The sequence below is a fragment of the Pomacea canaliculata genome, linkage group LG8, assembly GCF_003073045.1.
Source record: "Pomacea canaliculata isolate SZHN2017 linkage group LG8, ASM307304v1, whole genome shotgun sequence".
Classification (NCBI taxonomy): domain Eukaryota; kingdom Metazoa; phylum Mollusca; class Gastropoda; order Architaenioglossa; family Ampullariidae; genus Pomacea; species Pomacea canaliculata.
Window position 1 is genome coordinate 10,804,882 of NC_037597.1, and position 22,671 is coordinate 10,827,552.

Here is a 22,671-nt window from a genome sequence, read left to right on the forward strand (position 1 = left end):
CTCATCATCATTAGTGGACTTAATATATAGCACAGTACCCTAGCCAAAATCAGGTCACAAGAAATACATAAATTAAGGAAAAGGAACCAGTAGACTGTTAGATTACCAGCCTAGTAAAACTCTGCTTTTCTTAAAATCAAACAGGTCTCACCAATCCGAAATTGCTAAAATGAGACTTAACGGAGAATGCTTAACTAAGTATAAAGACTATCTTACATGAACGAGGAGATAGACTGAGCACCTCACACATGCTGTTAGAGTTCAATGAAAACATAAGACAAAAGAAAACTTAGGTCTTAGAGAAACATAGACTGGAATTACACATTAGTAGCTGCCTCAGCCCATCCAAAGAGCTATGACATACTATTCCAGTGGTTCTCAAAGTATTTCAGACTGTGGAGCACTTTATTAAAGTAAAAATACGGCAGACCACCAAGGCCTAAAATCACTCTGTACCGTGAATTTCAAATTTAAATTGTCGTATTTTTCTCACTACAGTTCAAAACTAAAGGTACTTTTGAGACAGTAGTATTTTAATAAGTTTACATAAAATTACACACTTAGCAAAGTACACACAAAAATTAAAAATAAGGAAATGCACTGCGTTACTATGAGTAACAGATGACAATGCTCATGCTGTGATTATAAAGACTTAGTTGGTAACCGAGCATTTTATGCGAACAAGCAGTTGGGCATCGATAAAATTAAAACTCATGTGAAATCAATACTGGACTTATTAGTGTATCTGGCGATTTAAACATCACTTTGCTGACATATGATGACCATCAACTGCAGACCACCTGACATATGCATGTGGCCCACAAGTGGTCCATGGACCACACTTTGAGAACCACTGTACTGTCAGTAGTAGTGGTGACAAGTTTTCCAAATTCTAGATTCATGTCAATAGATAAGAGAACAAAATATCCCTAAGAAACAAAAACAACATCCATATTGCCATAAATGAAACAATGAGACAAAGTAACCTAACCAGAAATTTAAAATATTTAAAAAATACATTTAACAGCAAATATGGGCTTCATTCATCCAAATCTAGAACTATACACAAATGAATGGTAGGTAAATTTGATGTAAAATTAAGTAAAATCTAAACCCAAGTGACTATACAGAAATTGTAAAGATTGTGGCAAATAATTTAAATGCCAGATTTAGACAAACGTAAACAATAAAAATGAAAAATGACTATAACAAACTAAAAAATCTATTTAAGTACTGAATAGCATAGATAAATATAACAATCAATTCTAAATAGAAGTCTAGATTATAGGAACAGGGCAACACAAGAGATCTTGACAGGCCTCCTGGACACTAAGAGCAAGGAACAATAGCTGGAAGAGGGCACCAACATCAGCAGCCAACACCTGCTGCCTAAGCTGCAATCCTCCTCCCACTTTACCCTAAACCTCCTCCTCTTTCCTTCTATCCCACTGTCCCATAATGTGAAATAGCCTTTATGTAAAAGCACACACATGCTACTTGTTGGCCCTGTCAATGGCATAAACTACTGTCTTAAATGCAACCATCCCTTGTCTCCATCCCAGTAGACTTCAGTAGAAGTATGATGACACTTTATACTTCTGTATCATGTCATCATACACTTCTGCAGAAGAATAACAAGTCATGATGATGCAGCCTTCTTTCACCTTTTCTTATGACGTGATGACACATTTTTGCAGGGTAGTAACCAGTGTAGTATTTGACCATATGGCCAGCTTTTATGAGTGAAAGTGATCTCCCTTCATCTAACTGGCTGGAAGGGATAGCTCTCTGTCATTTTGTTTTGTCCATGGATCTATGTTGAGTTTTAGCGTATTTTATTGATCTGTGGTGTTTATTGCGTAGTTCTCCTCTGTTCTGGATTGTTCTTTACTGCTTGTGCTGAGTCGTTTCTTCCAATCAACACTTTCATCCACTAACGGCTTCTGTGTCGCTTTACCATCTTGTTTTGGTTTTTGACTTTAAAGGATTATAAGCCTTCTTCATTGATACTTAAACTTTTCCGACATTGTAACCCATGTTACTTTTCATTTTTGATCAATGGACCATGCAGGTTGCTACAAGTGAAGTTTAGATTTTTGATCTTACATCTTAGATCTTTTATCTCTGCGCCTCAGCGAAGTTCTCTGGTGATAAGATGAGTTTCATGTCGTTCTGTGCCATCAGTGCCAAGATCGAGCTGTTTCAAATGCATCATCCTAAAACGTTTTACTGGGTGGTCAATTCACAGGAAAGGCTGGTGAGAAAGAAGATCTGCCACTGCTTGCCATATGTGAGAGATAGCCAAATGTCTCTGATGACGAGTATGATGAAAACTGTGACTTTATTTCACCTGTCTTAACTGTCAGGGACCTTACACCTTTCACCAGCTAAATGCCCCTTTGTATTGTGGCTATTACCATGGCAACAAAAACAACTCTTTTGTTCTTTAGACAACAACAGTCCCTAAGGATAACCCATGAGACCCTTTATCAATAATCTGACCCCAGAGACTGTTCCTGCTGGAATTGCCGCTAGTTTAGTGCAAGCAGTGCAGCAACCTGTAAACTCCTGTCATTTTACAGCCTTTTCTTAAATGGATTGTAAAGCTCCTTGAGTCTGGCAGATGCTAGAGAAACATGCTATCCAAATGTACTCATTATTATTCTTATATGGTGACACAGCATCGTTTGATACTTCTTTTTACAACATTTGATAAAGTTGAAAATTGCCAGTAAGAAACTAAAAGGCCGCAAGTTAGAAAATAGTCCAGCACAAAGTTGAGGATACCAGCAAAATGTGTAAATCAAACAATAAAGTGAAACCAAAACAGATCAAGGCAAAGAAATATAAATGCAGAGAGCAGCATCCTCAAGCCAATAATGTAAGGGACCACTCATCCTTCATATGGGGAAATAGCTCTCAATACCTGCCTGCAGATGCAAAAGAAAACAAAGAAAGAAACTGTCACGGTCACACTCTCACGGCACATGTCTTATTCATACACCACTGTGTCTGCACACGTTCTTTCATTCCACAAAACATGAAGACCTTTCTATGGGCTTCTCGTTTGTTCTACTGATGGGGTTTGGGCCTAAAGGCAACGGCAATCATCCACAGATCAAACCTTAACTATCCTAGAAACCTATATTATTCTCATAAACAAAAAAGCTCATACAATGTTTAAAGAGTTCTCCTCAGACTAAGTTCCCGGAGGAGTGTTTCCAATGGGCAGGTAGTAGATAAAGAAAAGATTCACTTACTTCAAGTACCGTCCGCTCCACGACCACACACACACACCAAAAAAACCCCCAAGAATTATCTCCCTTGAAAAACAACTATTGTATGCAACACAGTGGTCCAATGGTAATCTGTGTCATTGGGGAAGGGCAGACAACATTCCAGTGCTCCCATTAATCCATTACTACCAGAGTCGCCAAGGAACATGTCCTGCCATGGGAACAATGTCATCATGTTGTTACTCCGTGGCGCTGGTTGTTGCTGCCACTTTGGAAGACGGCTCCAAGTCTACTGTGTTCCTGACAATTAGTGTGGCCAATACATAGAGGGCCGATTGTCAAAGATCCCTGATTTTCTTCTGCAGATGTGGACTCATCCACTATAGGGGTGCAAACACTCGAGGTTCCTTGGAAATTTTGGTTAAGGTGCTCTCCACTCAGCTCTAACTTTCCCCCTTACATAATTCCTGCAATTCTCATGACTAAATGAGTACCCTATTTAATGGCACATAAACTCTTTTCTTACACAAAAATCCATTATTTTCAGTCTCACATTTCTTATTAAATTTTACACTCCTCTATCACCTACTGTTACCATAGTACATTAGTGCTAACTCAAAATAATAACATTTTCAATACCTTGGCTCAACAAGGAATTACATTCATTCCCATCACACAGCAAGCCTTCTCTGCATCTCACTCTTAGATGTCTTATTTGGGAATGCCAACACTCACTTCACCCAAAAATAGCCATGACTCAGGTAAACACCTCATTCACTCACTCTGTTACATAACTCCCATTCCTCCCCATTCAACCAAGGATGAAAACATGCTCACCCTAACACTAAAACATCCAACACTAAAAAACACTCCCTTACTCTAGTTTGGGATATGTTTCCATTTCAAAGTCGTTCTCATCATTAACCAAAAAGTTGTTCTCAAAGAAAGGCATTCCCTTTCCAATCTTGATGGTACTTTGAATCAAAGCTGTGGAGTTGTTGCGTAAAAAGCCTGATCGGGTATATTCTTGGCGAGCCTGACGGTTGTCGCTGTTGTAGGTAGTGAGGATATAGTGACCAAAGTTGCTGTCTAGGTAGTTGAATGTGAAGTTGACAACAACCTCTCGGATGTGCACAATATCCCTATAGTCACCTGATGTATAATTGAAGATGTAATTCTGAAATACCAACAGAGTGAAAATGAAACTCAAAAATACTTCATCACATGATATGGGTAGAAAATATTAAAAAACAATATAAACACAATTTTTTAAAGGCCAGCTCAAATCAAACATTAATTTAAGATTGCAGTTGCTGACAGATTAATAAAACAAATGACTGTCATTAGCTGTTCATACACTTTTATTGATTTTTTTAAAAACTACATGCATAGAATGATTCAGATGGAATGTGATATCACTAATGTATCTGAAGAAGTCTTATCCAATGCAAGATGTTCAAAGAATGATTAACAGGCAAAAATAAAAAGAATATTGCTAATAGAATTTTGCACCTTTACTAAAATTTACTGTAATCTCTCTGGGGGAACCCCCAGTTTTTTTTAATTGGCATTATATGCCAACCACAAAACTATAGCTACAGCCAGGCCTGATTAGAGGGGGACGGGGACTGTGAAGGGTGCCCAGCCTTGGTCAGTGGATATTTTCCTTCTTTTGCTTTTCTTTTAAGGAAAAGTTGATGGAACATTTTTCACTCTGGGGATTTTTTTAATGGTATAATACAAGTTTGATCCTTTACCATCATTCTTCCTCATTTACTAACCACTCATATGTAAACAACTCTATGCTCAAGTAGTGATGTAGATTCTAGTGCCCTTGTCCTAATGTTACGTTACTGAATTAAATGTAGATATTGACAAATTGTAAATATATTATTATATAATTTATGATTACAATTACAAGGGGCCTGGAGAGATCGTCTACTCCTGGGCCCATGCTGGCTCTCAGTGGCCCTGATGGTCCATTGAGATTGCTAAATTATGTGCCACTAGGAGGCCTGAATGTTATGTAACTGAATAAAATGTAGATATACTGACAATCAAATTGTAAGCAACTATTATTATATACTGGGAAAATGATTTACAATTACAAGAAGCCTGTGCTGACTCTTGGCGACCCTGACTATAGCAGGACAAAAGTAGCCATGTAAATACATGCCACATGCAGAGAAAGAACAGCATGCCCGAGACAAAGTCTGAACCCAAGCCACCTGATCTTCACTGTATTGGTGACAAACATTTCAGCTATTGTGCCATCACAATGATTTACATACTAACTTTGCATACTAATCTAATGGTCTCTGGGAGCTGATACATGGACAACTTGAATATTGCTACTAATGTTTAAGTGACATCGACTGTGACAAAGATGTAAAGGTGAACTTGCTCTCCAGGAAAAAGCAATCAATCAATACATATGTACTGTGGTAGACAAAGACGCTCTCTAAAAATGCACTATCTATATTTTTTAATTTGACTCCTCAAAAAAGTCACAATAAAACACAGTCACAATAATTTTATTTTTATAGACATATCACTTGTGCAAATGATTGTTGATAAGGCACAATCAACTGATGTGTATTGGTAAAGAGACCATAATCGACAGAGAGCTGGTTACTTTAACCAAAAACTGCCTGAGTTGAAATGACCCCACCATAACCCAACATATGATAACATTGTCCCAAACCAAGAGTTGAATCCATCACTCAGTCGTCCTTTGACCTGTTATTGCGGGAAGCACATGGATAGACGTGGCAGCTGACAGGCCCGCCACTCTTGTCTATTTTGGGCAATAGTGAGCAGGTCCTGTACAGGACGACCAGTCCAGTCTTTGACATTTGTAAGCCAGTTCTTCCTTGGGCCACCGAGGAATCAGAAACCCTTCAAGGTGCCTTGAAGGATAGTCTTCGAGAAGGTGTCATGCTGGGTCACATGGCTAAAGGAGACCAGCTGTTGAAAGTAGAGGTTCCTGGTATCCTACGAGTGTGGCAATCTTGTTTCATACAAAGTGGTTGGGTCTATGTTCTTTGTACGAGATCCAGAGCATCCTCCTCAGGCATTTGTTCTTGAATGCCTGGATTCTCCTTTTTCGTCTTGGTGAGTCGAGTCCATGTGTCACATCCATAGAGTAGGATAGGCACTACCAGGGATTTGTACAGTTTGTATGTGAACCTTATCTTATAGCTATTCCAGATTCAACTAGCCTAGCCATCGCTGCTGTTGCTGTTGTGATCCTGATGCAGATATGTGGCATGGAGCTGCTGTCTTTGGGGAGGGTGGCTCCAAAGTACTTGAAGCTGCATACCTTTTTTGAGCTGTACCTCTTTCATATAAATCTTCTTTGCCGCTGCCTTTGATGACAACTTTACTCTTTTCATTGCTGGTCTCCATTCCATATGCATTTGAACTGTCAGTCTATTGGTGAGCTCTTGCAGTTCTTTGCTAGTGCCTGCTAACAAATCTATGCTGTCTGCAAAGCATAGGTTGCAGATCAGTCTTCCACCAATGGAAATGGAAATATGATGGTCGTGGAAAGCTTTGAGCATGATCTTCTCCAAGAAGATATTTAGAGTGTCGAGGTAGGCTTCTCATCCTTCTTAAGGTAACCTGCTCAGCAGCAGCCCCAGGGATACCATACCATCTGTTTCTTTAGCACTGATACTCCAGAGAGGTCTGTGCTTTGTCAACAAACTGCTTACCACCCCATTTGTGCAAAGTCTCAGAGGCCTTCAGCACTCTGCACTGGACCAAAAACTGTTCAGTGCAGGCTCTTTATTCACTAAAGCCCAAACATTTTGAAATAATTCAAAAACCCTATCTACAGTAAATGGTAAGAGTGATGTGAGTTGCCAGTCTGGTTCAGCACCTAGAAATCGGGGCCAGGCCTCCCCAGAAGTCTTGCTTAGATAGTCACATACTTTGTCTTTGATGTCTGGATATGCTTACCTAGTTAGACATTTTTTGCCATATTTAAAAAAATAAGAGTTACAGAGTCAAGCAAGAGTCCCCAGGTAACAAAAAGTATTTTCAGAAGGACTATATAAGGAGAATTTTAATCTGGCATAAAGACAGATAAATTTGATTGATCAAGGCTGCATCTTTCTAGAAAAGCTATGGCATTGCTTGAGCAGCTGATTAATTGCTTAAAACAAGAATGAGATATGAACAACATGCGTGGGATGGAAAAATAAACAGTACTGATAAAAAATACAAGATAAATACATGCAAAGATAAACCAAGAAAAACTGAGAACATTGTGATTGAGTAGGAAAGTAGCAATAAGTGGGAAAGTGGGGTGTGTGAAAGAGGACTAGTATTGCGTAGACTGTGTTAGGAGTAATGCTAAAGGAAGAGGTGCATTTTCTGTGCAGATTTGGATGATTCAATAGTGCGATCTATGTGGAGTTCCAAAAGCAGTATATTTACACACCAAGATTCGTATCTTCAATGCAAACTATATGGATCTGAGACATGGCGTGTCATAAACACCATCACTGACAAGATTCAGACATTTGTCAACAGATATATGCACTACATCCTCAACATCAGATGGCCAGAGAAGATCTCCAATACAGATCTGTGGGAGAGAGCCAACCAAAAAACCTGCCAGCCAAGACATCAAGAAGCAGAAATGGGGCTGGATTGGTTACACCCTGTGAAAGCTGGCCAATAATTTAACAAGACAAGCTCTGGGATGAAACCCACAGGGCGGCACATGGCTGGGAGATCCAGACAGATATGGAAGAGATTGGTACACAGTGAGGCAAAACAAGCTGCTATGACATGGACCCAATTGGGAAGGGATGCCCAGAACTGGATCTGATGGTGTGGTGTAGCTATGGCCCTATGCTCCTCTGGGGTCAGAAAGGAATAATAAGAATAGCGGGTAGGTGGCGGACATGGAAAGAGAGAGAGTTCCATTGTTTTGCTGCAAAGTCCTGTGACCATATGTTGTTGTTGTTTTGGTGACAGGATAGGGTCATCAGAAAAAAAGAGTGTAGTGCTGGGATGTAGGGGAAGAGAAGTTCAAAGAAATAGTCAGGGCAGGAGCCAGCAAAGAAATTAAAACATAGCATAGACAGTTTGCATTGAATGCAAGAACAGATGGGTAACCAGTGCAGAAAATGAAGGAGAGGAATAACACGGTTCTTTTTCCTAGCTCTAAGCACCAGACATGCATTGAATTTCTGTACTTTCTAGAGTTTATGGATTAGTTATGATATAACTTTAGTTGATGGCTCCGCATAAAACACCTATTCCCCATCCTTCCCTGCCATCTCAGTGACATCAGTTTCTTCTGAGCAGGAGACATTTGGTGTCTACAGTTATCTGCAGGCTTCCTTTCCACCTTCGTTGATCTGTGGTTTTGGCTTGGTCCGCTGAATGCATATGTAATTGTGCAATGTGGTCACCTGATGACATCACCGCATGATGGAGTATAGACTAAACCACATCACACTGACCTCTTGAACTGTGAACATTCAACACCAGGCTGTTTCCTTTCCCTCCATATGACTAAATATCGTAATTTTGTCATTAACTTTTCAAGATATCTATTTTCCTTTATCTCTTGAAGAAAACCTATATTTTACTCTCTTGAAATTTCCAGCCATACCAAGTAAACCCTTTGATCACAAGGACTAATAATCATCCTGGTCCACTATGATGAACACTTCCCTTTTATACATCACTTCTAGTATCCCATATCTTCTACATGAGACGTCGGTGATTATAGGACTTACGATTGCTGCGCTTAGTGGTGACCTGATCTGCAAATAATTTCCCGAAAGGGATTAATAAATATGTTTTGTATTTGTATTGTAATACACTTAGTATTAGCAGAAAAGATAATGTACAGGGGAAATCTGCTTGTCTCACCATACACAAGTCTATTTGACACTTCCACTGAAACACTTATGAACCTTTAATAAGCCTAATGATGGACCTTCTCTGCTGTACCTTCTCTGTTTAGTCCTCATATTTCAGACGCCTACAGTAACATAGGAATGATCTGTGAATCAAAACATTTGAAAAATATGTTTGCAGAATTATATTTCAGCCTATTCATTGTGTTTAGTGTTTCACTGGTCCCTCAACTGGCTCATTACATCACTCACAGTATATTAAATGTGGTAGAGAATCCTAACCACAGGTATGTGTATGCATGAACTGTTTGCAGTTTATCCCTCATGTAACAGCTGTTCTCTAGTTGCTAAGTAGCCTCCTGTAAAACAACCATTTAGTTGTATCTAGGTTGACTTTCAAACAAATTTGCTGGGCTGCTGATACAGAGATTTTGCAAACCAATGACAGTTGTTGCAGACAGTATCATCTCCAAATACCTATCTAATGTGGTGTTTAATCATGATCCTTAGTTAATTTGTCCACAACCCGAGTCAGTTTAGCCATAGCCTGCAGCTGATTCAACCACTGGCCCCACTCATCAAATGAAAAAGGAACTGTTTGAAGTAATTTGCAGCATAGATACCAGTGTATTAGTGAGAAAATTGCTTAGTTTAATTTACTCAGAAGCAGAGCAAGCAGCTTGGCACAGCCAGATGGCTCATGGCCTCAAAGCCATGGTTTGTAAAACTACACACAATCTTACTGTTTGTCAGGTTAGCTGCACATGGAACTTGTAGAGACTTGCCAAGTCCATACCCCAATTTATTTTAATCCTAAATGAATGTGATGTGTGTGACAAAAGCTGATCATTGTAAGCTGTCCCTTAGGGCTCCTGAAAAATGTTTATGAATAGCCTTCTACAGAAATAGCAACAGTAGTGCTGCATGAATAACCTCATTTTTTTGTGAATGAATATGAATGACATAAAAAGATCTTTGATGCAAGGGCGAGCGAATTGTTAAGCTGAGCAAAGGAGAAGATGATGGAATGGAAGATATTTTGTTTTAACCTGGATGCTGCCGGTTTTGTTAATCGTAATATTCAGAGAAGTGAAGATCAAATGCTAAGACATTGTGCTTAAGTTGGTTTATAGAGGACTCGAGGAATGCCTTCGAGTCTGGTTGTGTTATTTGAAGTCAAAAAAACCAATGCCAAGACATTGTGCCTAAATTTGTTTATAGAGGACCCGAGGAACGCTTTGTAGTCTGTAGCTGTGTTATTTCAACATGTCAATGGTCAGCTGCTGCATTATTACCTGTGTTAATACCTTGAGGATATTCTGAATCCCAGTTTCAAAGAGGATTATGGGTGCTAAGACTTAATGGATTTACTTGTGCATGGACAATGGACATTGTTGAGGAAGGGTGAAGTGTCCCAAATTCTGACTGCAGGACCATTTATACTGGAAAAACTATACCAAAGAATTTCACTGTTAAATTATCTCTGTGCATCAACAATTATAAAGGATTTCATCCATGACTAGAATGTTTGAACAGCTAGCTTGTTGTATGCCTGTGTAGCAAATGTTGTGACACTGGGATAGTGCCAGCCGCCAGCAGAAAGGTGTGAATGTTGCCTAGAGCAAAGTGGTTCCCATAGAGATAGATATGTGACAGGCAGCCAACATCAGACCTATCCCCAATGAGATACATCTCACAGGTGGCCAGATTGACCTACCACAAAGGAAACAGTCTGAAGCTCTGCCTCTACCGCCTGTAAAGCACTCTCAACTACGGAATAACATACAAGAAGTCACGAGAAAAAAAGCCATGTTTTAAAATAAAAGCATAAAGCATTAAAAATGTGAAGATGTTAAACTTTTATTTATACTGACTTTAATCCACTTTCTCTCTCTGTCTCTCTCTCTCTCACACACTCACATGCACACAAAGCACTAGGCATGCTACATGTCTTCATAAGTATGTGCATCAAATAAGGATGAAAAATGAGAGTACAACAGATATCACATTTCATGGCCAAATTATCACAAAGATGACGATTTGGTCAACTATAGGTAGGGTCAAATCTACTATGGGTTGTGGTTGAATTGACTATGGGCTGCAATCAAACTGACTCGTGCCATGGTAAAATTGACCAAAAGTTGAATTGGATTATGTTCAAATTGACCATCCTCATCCCCCTTCTTAGATTTTAGGATGCCTTTCTGTACAAAAAACTAACATTCTCCTTTTTTCATCTTCGGCAAACTATCTTTTGAAGCATATGGTTTGGAATTCCCTGCTAGTAGACTTAAAGCAGGTACATGAAACTCACTAAAAAAAAACCCCACCTTAAAGCTCATCTTTTCTGGAAATACTTCCCAGATTGATGAATGCATGTGTGTAATGTTAGTAGAACCTGATGCGATATGAAATTATTATAATATCCTGGTACATATAGTTCAGCTTTAATGTGACTCTTTGCTGAGTCTGCATCCACATTCATTCGTGTACCTGGAAAATGTAGAGGTTCTGATAGTAGTGGCCGGTGATGTTAAGAGCTTCGCCATGGGTTCCGAAGGCAAACACGTTGTTAGTGATGTTGCCTCGCAAGGCTGTAGCAATACTCTTTGTGTTGACAGACATGTACAAGCCACCTTTGTTGTGTGAAACAAAATTGCTGTCAAAACGAAACAGGCGAGTACCCTAGGAAAAGAAAGGAAAATATTGAAGTCTATGACTACCCCAAAATGCTGATGGTTACATTCAGTGTTTCAGTCCAGAAATTCTTGAATAGAATTTAGCTATTTCTCAGTGATTGTAAAACTAACCTTAATATCTTACTGCTAGAATTTGGCTATTTTTCCGTGATTGCTTTTGAAACCTGCATCCATTATTATTATGTTTGTGTGTTTTTCTTTTTTAGTAACAGTGCTTTAAACCCACCTTTAACAAATTATGTAAGTAACAAATCAGTTTAACAAAGTGTCAGCATCAAATCCCTTATGTCAGGGATGCCCAACCTACAGCCCGCGGGCCATATTCGGCACGCGACGCGGTGCCATTCGGCCCGTGAAACTTCTGCCCACAGTGCAGGAAATCGGCATGTTGGTAATAAAAAAAGACCTAAAAAACCGAAAAAAAAGGGGAAGAATTTATCCCTACGTAGGGGCATCTCTCAATCTTTTTTTCGATGGACGAACATTTCGATTCAGTGCTCCGACGTGGTGTCTCTACGATGAGGCCGGACATTCAGAAGTTGGTTTCGGGTAAACAACTTCAAATATCCCACTAATTACTAAATAATTAATGGTAAGTACAACTTGTTTCTAATAAAAATGGTATCTGCTCTATTTCTTTTTTCATTTTTGGTATTTTTGCGGTGAAGCGGCCCGTGACATGCATGTGTATGGCCCGCAGGCCGAAAAAGGTTGGGCATCACTGCCTTATGTAATACTAAAGCCCACCTGAAGTGAGATGTCAATTGTTGGTGGTGATGTCAGGTTGAGAATTGAAACTCCATTGTCTTCCAGCCAGCACTTATCAATGTAAAGAGATGGATTCACTTCACCAATGTTGTTGTACTGTAATGCTCCATCCTGGTTCTTTAAAGCAATCAGGTATGATAGACTGTGGAAATAGTTACTGTCTGCAAAGTAGAACCAAGGTTTTTAACCAACAGGGGTTTTTATTTTTCTAACAATGAAAGACAATTACTGTGTTAATTTTCACCACAGGTATTATCTCCAACAAGATTTAACTTTTGTTACCATTCAAGAGAGAAAAGAAAAATAAAACTCCTTTTTTTGCATAATGTGGCTTAAAGCCAAAAAAGTTACTGATGTTCTCCTAACTTACCGGGGTATGTCAATCCAGAGAAAGGCAGATGGACCACCTCTGCAATGAAGCCGTAAGAGCCATGACCAACAGATGCATGTATATGCACAGTAAGTGTGTCTCCTGTGCTCTGGTAAAGCTTCATCACATCTTCAGTGGTGTTTGCAAGTATACTACCAACCAGATTTTGCTGGCTGACCAAATGGCCATCAAAAATTTCCACAACATTGCGTGAGAAATCCTCATAGAACATGTTCAGTTGGAGGAAACGGAGTCCAATACGATTCCGAGGACTAGTGCTGCTAATGCTTTTCACGCAGTCACGAGCATCAGGTCCATATTTGTAATACAAGATCATTCTGGTACTCAGTACAATACCTTTTTCCATGCGGCAAATCTCTACCAGCCCATAGACAAAATATGGTATGGTACTTGGGCCCAGCAGCAGGAAGGATGACTCACTATCAGTTGACTCCCCATTCAGAATCAAAAAATTGAAAGCAAAGCCAAGATTCTCAGACACATTGAGCCTTGTCATGTTAACTGTGCCTCTAGGAGCTATGATGTCAAAACCATTTTCTACACACCTGGTTATGTTTAAATAACGAAATGTTGGTGACACATATGTGGTCTGGATGGCACCCACCTTTTCACCATGAAGCATACCTGCTCCTTCAATGTCCACATACTCCATAATCGACTCCTGCCGACCCAAGTCACTTTCCAGGGATTGTTCTTCATATGTCTCACGAGCAAACCTTATGTTGCCCCAGTATTCTTGATCTTTCAGATTCCTCTCTCCACAAGTGATAAAAGTGTAGTTGGCAGCTTGAATGCACTGATGCATGTTGTAGTTGTAGCGTGTAATGCACTGACTCAGAGACATTTCATCACCTCTGCAATAGTAAGACTCAAACCAAAACTCCTTTAAGAAATATTGGGGCTTTCCATAGATGTAGAAGTCATACAAGTATGTGAAACGGACACGAACATTAACTGTCTCCTTCCCCAACTGGCGACACACAACCTCAGCTGTTTTTTCACTGACCTGACTGTCACACATCATGTTCCACGAGCGAGTGGATGTGTTATACAGTTCAAGAAAACCAGCGTTTTTGAAAAGTGTGCCATCTCCTCGTAGCCTGATTGTTGCACTAGAGGCACGCTTCTTTCTGCCACTTGTAGATGTAGTAGTTCCAGACTGCACAGGTCTCATCTTAATACGATTGTACTCTACTCCTCGTGCAACCAGGCGACCAAGGACTAAAATTCCAACATTTGGCCGAAACTGAAGTTCTGTACCTGCTGATATAGTAAACGTGGCCTGAGGCATTATAGTTAAGTCTCGCTCAACAATGTATGGTGTGGTTTTGTAAGCTAAAACTTGATCTTCCAGCACCCGACCACCCAATCGACTTGTGTCAAGAGGTGGCTTGACTGGCTCCCCACCTGAAAGGTCAGAGTTAAACTGTGGCTCTGTAAGATATGGAAAGAAGTCAGCAATGGCATAGTTGTTCCAGTCATCAAAATCAAAAATGCGCTCTAGAATACCAGCATAGTCTGTTCTGCCCCAATAGTTCTTTGTTACGTTAACAGGATTTCCCAAAGAGAGGGCAGTAATACCCGCAATTAGCTCATACCCCATTTTGGGGTTGTTGAAGATGTTCTGACTGGCTGTCATGTTCTGCACACCTCTGAATGCAACAGCAAATGTTTTTGGGCTATTTCCATATCCTGGTGGATCCAAGCCTTCATAACGATTGTTCACAATTTCATTAAACGACATGATCCCTCTGACAGGCTCAGAATATTCTGAGTGACTGAGAATGTTAATGTCCATCATATGTCGGCCTATGTTGTTTGTGATCTTATTGTTAATCAGCGTCTGATTTTTCTCCATTCCAGAGATTGTTATAAGGCCTAATTTGCACATGTTGTTGTCAAACAGATTGTTGTGAATTGTAACATCAGCATAATAACCAGCAACTGCGAAGACAAAATTTTTATTGTCACGGAACACAGAATCTCTGATTGATACAGAATGCTTAAGCCTCTCTGATTCATCATTTACTCTGGGCACTTCAATTTCTACGCCACCATTTTGTGTTCGCAGCATGTAAGTGTTGGCTATGGTCCACTGCCACACATTGTTGGCAAAGTCCACATGATTATGTTCTGCCAAAATCCCATATTGATTATCAGCAAATTTGGCCAAAGAAATATTGTAACGTATTGTGGCAACCCTCTCAGGCACTGTCATGTCTTCATAAGTTGGAATGTAGTCATCAGTGAATTTTGTGACACTAGGCATGTGTATGGCCTCTTTTAAACTGTTGAGGATACCAACTTGTTCAAACTGAATGGTCTCCAACTTAAAGCGATGAAAGATCTCAAGACGTCTGTTGCTGGGACTGTTGTAATGCTTTGTCTGCATGCCTTTAAAATTGTATGAAAAGGTTGTGTTGTATACATAAGTCATCAAGACAGGCAACCCTGTTCCATCAGATGCTGAAAAAAAAATGTATGCCTGCAATTTAGTAAATTTAAATGGATGCATAAAACTTAAAAAAAAGAAGTGAAAATTAGGCTATTAAGCTACTGTTAAATACAAATGTAAGCATATTTCAAAAGGTTCAAGGAATTTTTTTGTTTAATGCCGTGCCAGCAACTAGGGCTATATCACGGCAACAAAAAATAATCTTAACTGTAAAAGTTTAAAGACAAAAACTCCTGAGTGTTATAACCATAACATTATTTTAAAAAGTCAACACAAGAAGTAAACAATATGTAAAAGACTTGTTAAAGTGTAAAAAAGGACTGGTGAAATTCAAAAAGGCCACCAACAAACCAAGAAACCAAAAGAAAACAGTTATCAGGACATAACATTTCTTAAATTTGATGGTAAAGGCCTATCCTCCTTAAAAATGTAAAGACTGCTAATGAGATGGACCTAAACAAAGAAAACAAAGAATTTTCTGTAAAAACTGCCAACAGATGTACCACGCTAAAACTTATTACATTTTCAGGAGTGGGTAGGCGGAAGGCAAGACGCTGGGCCTTCTTCCGAGCGCGCTGGGCCACCATACACTCTTCAATAAACCATGGGACACGTGGCCAGCAATTACAATGCCTTCACGCAGGAATTGTCTCCAAAGCGATTTCATTTAAAATTGAGGTGAAAAGCTTAGCAGGATGCAACCTGGGACCATTGCCAAGATCTTCTACCTCGAAATTAAAACTCGAACTTTGGAGGAGGCGGGTGGAGCAGAGGGTCTGATAGGCAGGCCAATCTGCCTTAGTCAGATTCCACCCACCATTATAAAGATTATTGTCCTGCTCCAGGTTAGTTAAAAATTGTATCATTATAGGACAGTGATCGTTGCCGCACAGGTCGTCATGTACAGCCCAGTTAAAATCTAATAACAGTGCTGGGCTGACCACCGATAAATCGACTGCTGACACTGTGTTACTGTATGGATGACAAAAGGTGTTAACGTTTAGTTAGTTTATTCCTTGTTGCTCCTCTGAGGAGCGTAGGGCCACAATAACACCTCTCCAACGGACCCGGTTTTGGGCAGCCCCCTTCAGTTAGACCCATGTGGTTCCGATGTCCTTTGCCTAGCTCTCTACTGTTTTTTCCAAGTTAGTTTATTCCTTGTTGCTCCTCTGAAGAGCGTAGGGCCGCAACAACACCTCTCCAACGGACCCAGTTTTGGGCAGCCCCCTTCAGTTAGACCCATGTGGTTGTGATGTCCTTTGCCTCGCTTTCTACTGTTCTTTTCCAAGTAAAGGTGTTAAAACTGTCGTTCAAATGGCGGAGATTACTTTCCATAAAAAATGATCCCAACAACTCTCTTCTGGTGTCAGCTGAGGCCCTGCCCCACAAGGGGTGGTGCCCATTAAAATCCCCCAAAACAAGGACGGGAGCAGGAGGTTGGGTCAAAAGACCGTCAAGGTCCTGTCGGGATATTCAAGCAGAAGGAGGAAGAGACTGCAAGTCCTGACGTAAAACTCGAAAGCCTTTGAATGAAAAAGAGGTGAAAGGTAGGAGAAGTGTCTCCTGCAGTGCTATAATATCAGGAGAGAAACAAGATGCTAGGTATCAGAGTTCTTCAAAGTTGGTTCGGATCCTTCAACAGTTCCATTGAAGGATTGGAGACATAGTTTATGCTTGAGAAAAAGACGCTTCGGACAGTCTCTAAAAAAAAGCGACATGAGATCTGTCACAGTTTGCACATTTGGCGCTTTCAGAACAATCAGCTGCAGCATGGCCTGTACCACTGCAGTGAAAGCAGAGGGCTTGGAACTTGCAGAAGCTGTCCCCATGACCACAATGCTGACAGTTGAAGCAGCGCAATGGTAAAGGTATGTACAGAGAGACTTTAACCCGTAAATACCCAACCTCAAAAGAAGCTGGGTATTTTGGGCAAACAGAAAGTTAAGAAAAGTGTATTTGTAGAGATAGATTCCTCGTCCTTCTTCAGGATGACTCTCTGCACCGCTGTGACCCCCTGAGATGCCAGTTCTGATTTGAAATCAAGTTCTGACATCCCGGCAAGGTCAGGGCAATGAATAGACTCCCTTGAAGAGCTGAGGGATCGTGTGGCATAGGCGTGTCCTAACTTTAATCAAGCAAGGACCACCTCCTCCAACCTCAATCTGAGTTGAGCATTGAAAGAGAGAGAGAAGATATAGCAAACGGGACTAAAAAGCAGTAGCTTTTGATTGAAGTTTAATTTGGGGGGATCTAAACAATGAAATAATCAAAAGATGACAGATTATATCCATGATGAGCGAACCGATGTATGATATTTCCATGACTACATTTAAAGTGCATGTCAAAAAGGTTTTTTAAAAACTATAAACAGCAAGATCAAATATACCTGACACAACAGCAAATGCCAAGCGACCTGAACGCAAACCACGAACCCTTAGCATGATAGTCAGCACTCTGGTGTTTGAACGAATTGGGAAGTCAACCAAATCTTCTGGTATCTTCCACATTTTTGTAGCAGGACCAATGTTGTTTCGTGCCGAGTCATACACCATAACTGCTTCTATTTCCGTAACAGGGAAAAAGTCAAGAACCTGAAATACACCAAATGAGTGTTAAGAAGTGTGTTTGTCTCTTTATAAATCTACGATAGTCTCAAATAAATACATATATAAACACATACATGCATATGTACAAGGCATTCTTTCATGTAATTTTTCTCCCATTCCTGTCACAGAAAAAAATTATCTTCTGCTAGCACTTATAAAAGTGATGGCCTACAAAAAAAAATATATTTTTGAAATGCTAGGCATTAATACATTCATTTTATTGCTGTATTAGCATAAAGTTTATGTTTGTTCAGAAAGAAGAAATGCTGACCTGCAGGACAATACGGTAGGAGTTGCTGTTCGTGGTGATTTCAGTATAGTAATCATGATTTTCAATACCAGTTCCAGGAGAGGAGACTAAAAATGTCATTTGTCCATCTCCAATGGAGAGCAATGGAGTTTCTGTCAGAATGCTGCGTCGGGTCTGGTGAATCATGCTTCGGACTGACAAAGCATCATATTCACTGAAAAATGGGTCATAGAGGAATCCTGCTTTACCACTGTGTGTTATGTTTGAATGAAACAGTTGAAGCCTTGGACAGCGTGTAACTATTCCATTGCCCAGATTGTCATGAACCTGGTAAAAAAGATTTATCAGCTATTAAAACACAATGTTTATCATCACTATCTGAACACCATGCATCAATGAAGAAGAAAAGTGACAAGAAAACTAATAATTATTAATACACTGCACCTGGGGATGGTTGGTTGTTTTATGCTGTGCCAGCAACTAGGGCTATATCATGGAAACATAAAGTAATCTTACTTTAAAAAGATTATAAACTGCACCTGGGGTATTTACTGTATAATTCTTATTGCAATATAGGCAGCATCCGAAAGTCCCATGATGACTTGGCTCATAGCCAGAGCCAGTGTGTTACCATTTGCTCCCTCTAGGCTTCTCTCTCCTGACTGTCACAGCTGTAAACTTCTCCTTCCACTTTATACCCATTGGGAAAGCTGTTGTGCCATGAGTGCTGCTGGAGTCTGCTTAGTGGGAAGTTTGGTACAGCCTCACTCCTCCTCACCATACCCCTATTCCCCTCTGGACCAAAACAAACTTGTATGGTAATAAGTGCTGCTGTCAATATGCCTTGAGCTGATGTCTAAAGCCGGCCTACTTTACCATATTCAAAGAGGAGGAAATGTCATCCTTGGCATTTTACCACATCTTCTATGGAAATATACTTGTCCATTACGAGCAACTTCTGTAAATCGATTTTTCCTTGAAAATTACATATATTAAAAAAAAAACCTACAGCCAGTCTATCTCTGCAATCTAAACGGCATATATGCACAGGTGACAATCACCCTCTCCAACTCCGTACGGAACCTTGGACTCTATGTCGACAATCTTCTATGTCTGATCATGTCAGTTCTGTAGTCAAGGCATGTTATTTCCATATCCGCACACTTGGACGACTCCGACCCAGTCTCAATAAGAAGACTGCAAATGCAGTTGCTGTGTCCCTCATCGGTTCTAAATTAGACTATGCAAACAGCTGCCTCTGGGGGATTTCAAAGAGCGAGTTGTGGAGGCTTCAGCGAGTGCAAAATACGGCTGCTAGGATAGTTGCACGAAAGAAAAAAACTGACCACATTACTCCTGTACTACGTGACCTACATTGGCTTCCTGTGGAGAAAAGAATTGAGCACAAATTGTTAACCTTGACATATGGCTGTCTTCACGACCTTGCGCCTGCATATCTACAAGATCTCATTCGCCGTTACCAACCTCAGCAGAACCTTCGTTCAGCAGCCCAATTCAAACTTGAACGACCGACCGTTCAGTCAGGGAATACTAACAAGAAGACTGTGGGTTTTAGATCCTTCTCCAATGTAGCCCCGCTTTTGTGGAACTTGCTTCCCCTCTCGACCAAGGAGTCTGATAGTATTGCATCTTTCAAGAAAAATCTTAAGACTCACTTGTTTAAACTTATTTGAAGTTATCATTTGACCTGCAGTTTGGTGGCTGCTGGGATCACCGCGCATTGAGCGCATCTTTGTGATGCGGATACTAGCGCGTTATAAAACTACATCATCATCATCATCATCATCATCAACATAGCACTGAATGTTAGTCCATCTCTGTCAGGCTTGCTTGATGGGTGTTGTGGCAAGCAGGTCCAGCATAATGTCCACATTCATTATGGTCTTAAACAGAGACACTGCAGTCTGTTTATATTTGTCTCCACTACTGCTGAGTCTGCAGATAGAAATACCATCTGCTGCTGGTTCAACATGCACTTCTTAGAATGTTGCCATGCTGGTGAATTGAAGCCCCTACACTGATCTTGCCCTAGGCTCTGATCATAGTCTTAACCCATAGTCATAACCGTACCCTTTGCCTGCTCTTCATCTCCAGTTCTCCAGTATCCTTGGGAATGAGAGCTTCTGCAGTGAAAACCTATTACTCCTCTTTCAGATTAGTCACATTGAGTAAATCACTGACACTAATTGCATCAGCTTCCTGCTGAAAATTGCAGGTGCTGTTCAAAAAATTGTACAGAGCGCAGACATCTAACAGCAGAAAAAGTGTGTAGATATGTTTCTAATCCCTTTTGTTATTGCGGCCGGGCCAACTCTGCGCCCTCCACCACTGAAAACGGGGCCAGGCCCCTTCGATATTCTCTCTCACGCAATCTTTCACTTCATCTTCACTGTCAGAAGATTCTTCTGATGCGTTTTCCCAGGTTTGGTTTTTTTGGTTTTTTTTGCCATAATAGAAAGGAATTTGGTTCGTTCCTTATGCTACCCACCCACCACAGAATCAACAAGGGTATGCGACCGAGCGGTACCACTTAAGCCATTTCCAGCAGGGTCACACCAGGGATACATAAGGAATATACTCTGGCCTTCTTAGGATGAAGATGAACCCCAGCTGCAGCCATCTAGCAAAGCTAGTACAATACACAACCAGCCTCTTGATTGGTGTGGGCCACACCAACCTCCCGTCTAGGAGAAGTCCGAGTCAAAGAGGTGTGTTGGTATGATAGGTCTCAACCTATCAGGGACCTCAACCTCCAGGATCCCATCCTTCCACGACACCAGTCACCCTGCATGGCAAACTCAGGGAGCCTAAAGGAGGCCACAGAGAGAGGGAAAAAATGGCATCGAAAGAAAGGTATGATAGGAAAACAGAAGACAGCAGAAAGACCAGTGTAGACAGAAGATAGGAAGGATAAAACTGTAGTATGACAGGGAGATCTTTCATTAGAAGAAGAATATAGATAAAGGGCCACGAAAGGGAGAAAAAAGAAAAGCATTAAAAAAAAGGGGTGGGCTAGCTTAGTCACCCAGCCAGAGAGAGGCTGGGTATTGTTCACCCCAGGCATGAGAAGGAATGAAAGGAAAGGGTTGAAAGGAAAAAGCAATAAACCGAAGACAAACAGGAAGAAGACAAATAGTTTTGCCTGATGTGAATCAGATAAAACCCTTCCCCCAAGACCAGATGATAACCCTCAGACTAGACACGTATAAGGATACAAGGAGAAAAAGTGATATGTTGGAAGAACAGTCTTGTTCTATCTCAGGGTGACCTTTCATCCTCCAAGGGCCATTTTGATATTTATAACATCACTCGAACTGGGCTGTGCATGACGACCTGTGCGGCACTGTCCTATAATGTTACAATTTTTAACTAACCTGGAGCGGGACAATAATCTTTATAATGGTGGGTGGAATCTGACTAAGGCAGATTGGCCTGCCTATCAGACCCTCTGCTCCACCCGCCTCCTCCAAAGTTCGAGTTTTAATTTCGAGGTAGAAGATCTTGGCAATGGTCCTGGTAAGCTTTTCACCTCAGTTTTAAATGAAATCGCTTCGGAGACATGTACAAAATTGTCTACTTAAAATTAGCTTATTTGTTCAAGCTGTCTTTCTGCCACAGTGTGCTAAAACTTTTGAACCATGTACAGTCTCAACCTGCCTGGGACTGGTGTCCTCTGAGACACCAAAATCTGACTTTTGGTAATAATGTGTGCACAAGCTATGCTCTGCCACTATGAAACGCAATGCAAAATAATTGTTTGGAGTCTGTAAAATATATATATTATCAGGACCTTGTCATACCATTTTTCTTGTCTCGGGCATGCTGTTCTTTCTCTGCACGTGGCATCTGTTTACAGGGCTGGTTGCCTTGCCGTAATATAGCCTTAGTTGCTGGCATGGCGTAAAAACACTAATTCCCCCCATTGTCATACCATTCTGTTCCACCATTCCTGCTTTTTTAATGTTCTTGTTGAATTTGTGCCCATCCTGGTTTGTAATGTTCCCACCCCAGCACACTAGCCCAAAATTCATGATGTTTCGTATAACAGAAGTGTAAAATATTTGCAGAAGTTCTATGCACACGTTAAAATATTCCAGTTCCCTCAGACAGTAGAGATAGTTATGCATTTTATTAACAATATTATCTAAGTGAACTTTCCAAGTAAATTTATCATCAATAATTATATCTAAATATTTAAAACTGTCCACTTTTCTTACTACTTCTTTGATGAGAATTTCAAAATCAGAAAACAACCCTGTCTTTTATCAAAATCACAAATCACTTTTTTTATTTTCTTTACATTCAACTTTAAATAATTACATTACACCATGCAACTAAGTTATCAATCTCTTGTCTATAGTAG

General features: G+C 40.3%; 1 protein-coding gene across 3 annotated transcripts in view; it reads right to left on the reverse strand.

Annotated features, from left to right (window-relative positions):
* LOC112570249 (protein bark beetle-like) overlaps positions 1–22,671 on the reverse strand; it is a 73,555-nt gene that overhangs the window by 11,247 nt on the left and 39,637 nt on the right. For all 3 annotated transcript variants that reach the window (XM_025248617.1, XM_025248619.1, XM_025248618.1), the window contains 6 exons: positions 18,309–18,614; positions 17,818–18,022; positions 12,956–15,442; positions 12,565–12,746; positions 11,612–11,803; positions 4,115–4,413 (listed from right to left, as the gene is read on the reverse strand). In XM_025248617.1, the coding sequence (XP_025104402.1) occupies positions 4,115–4,413; positions 11,612–11,803; positions 12,565–12,746; positions 12,956–15,442; positions 17,818–18,022; positions 18,309–18,614 (3,671 nt within the window). The remainder of the gene's footprint in view (positions 1–4,114; positions 4,414–11,611; positions 11,804–12,564; positions 12,747–12,955; positions 15,443–17,817; positions 18,023–18,308; positions 18,615–22,671) is intronic.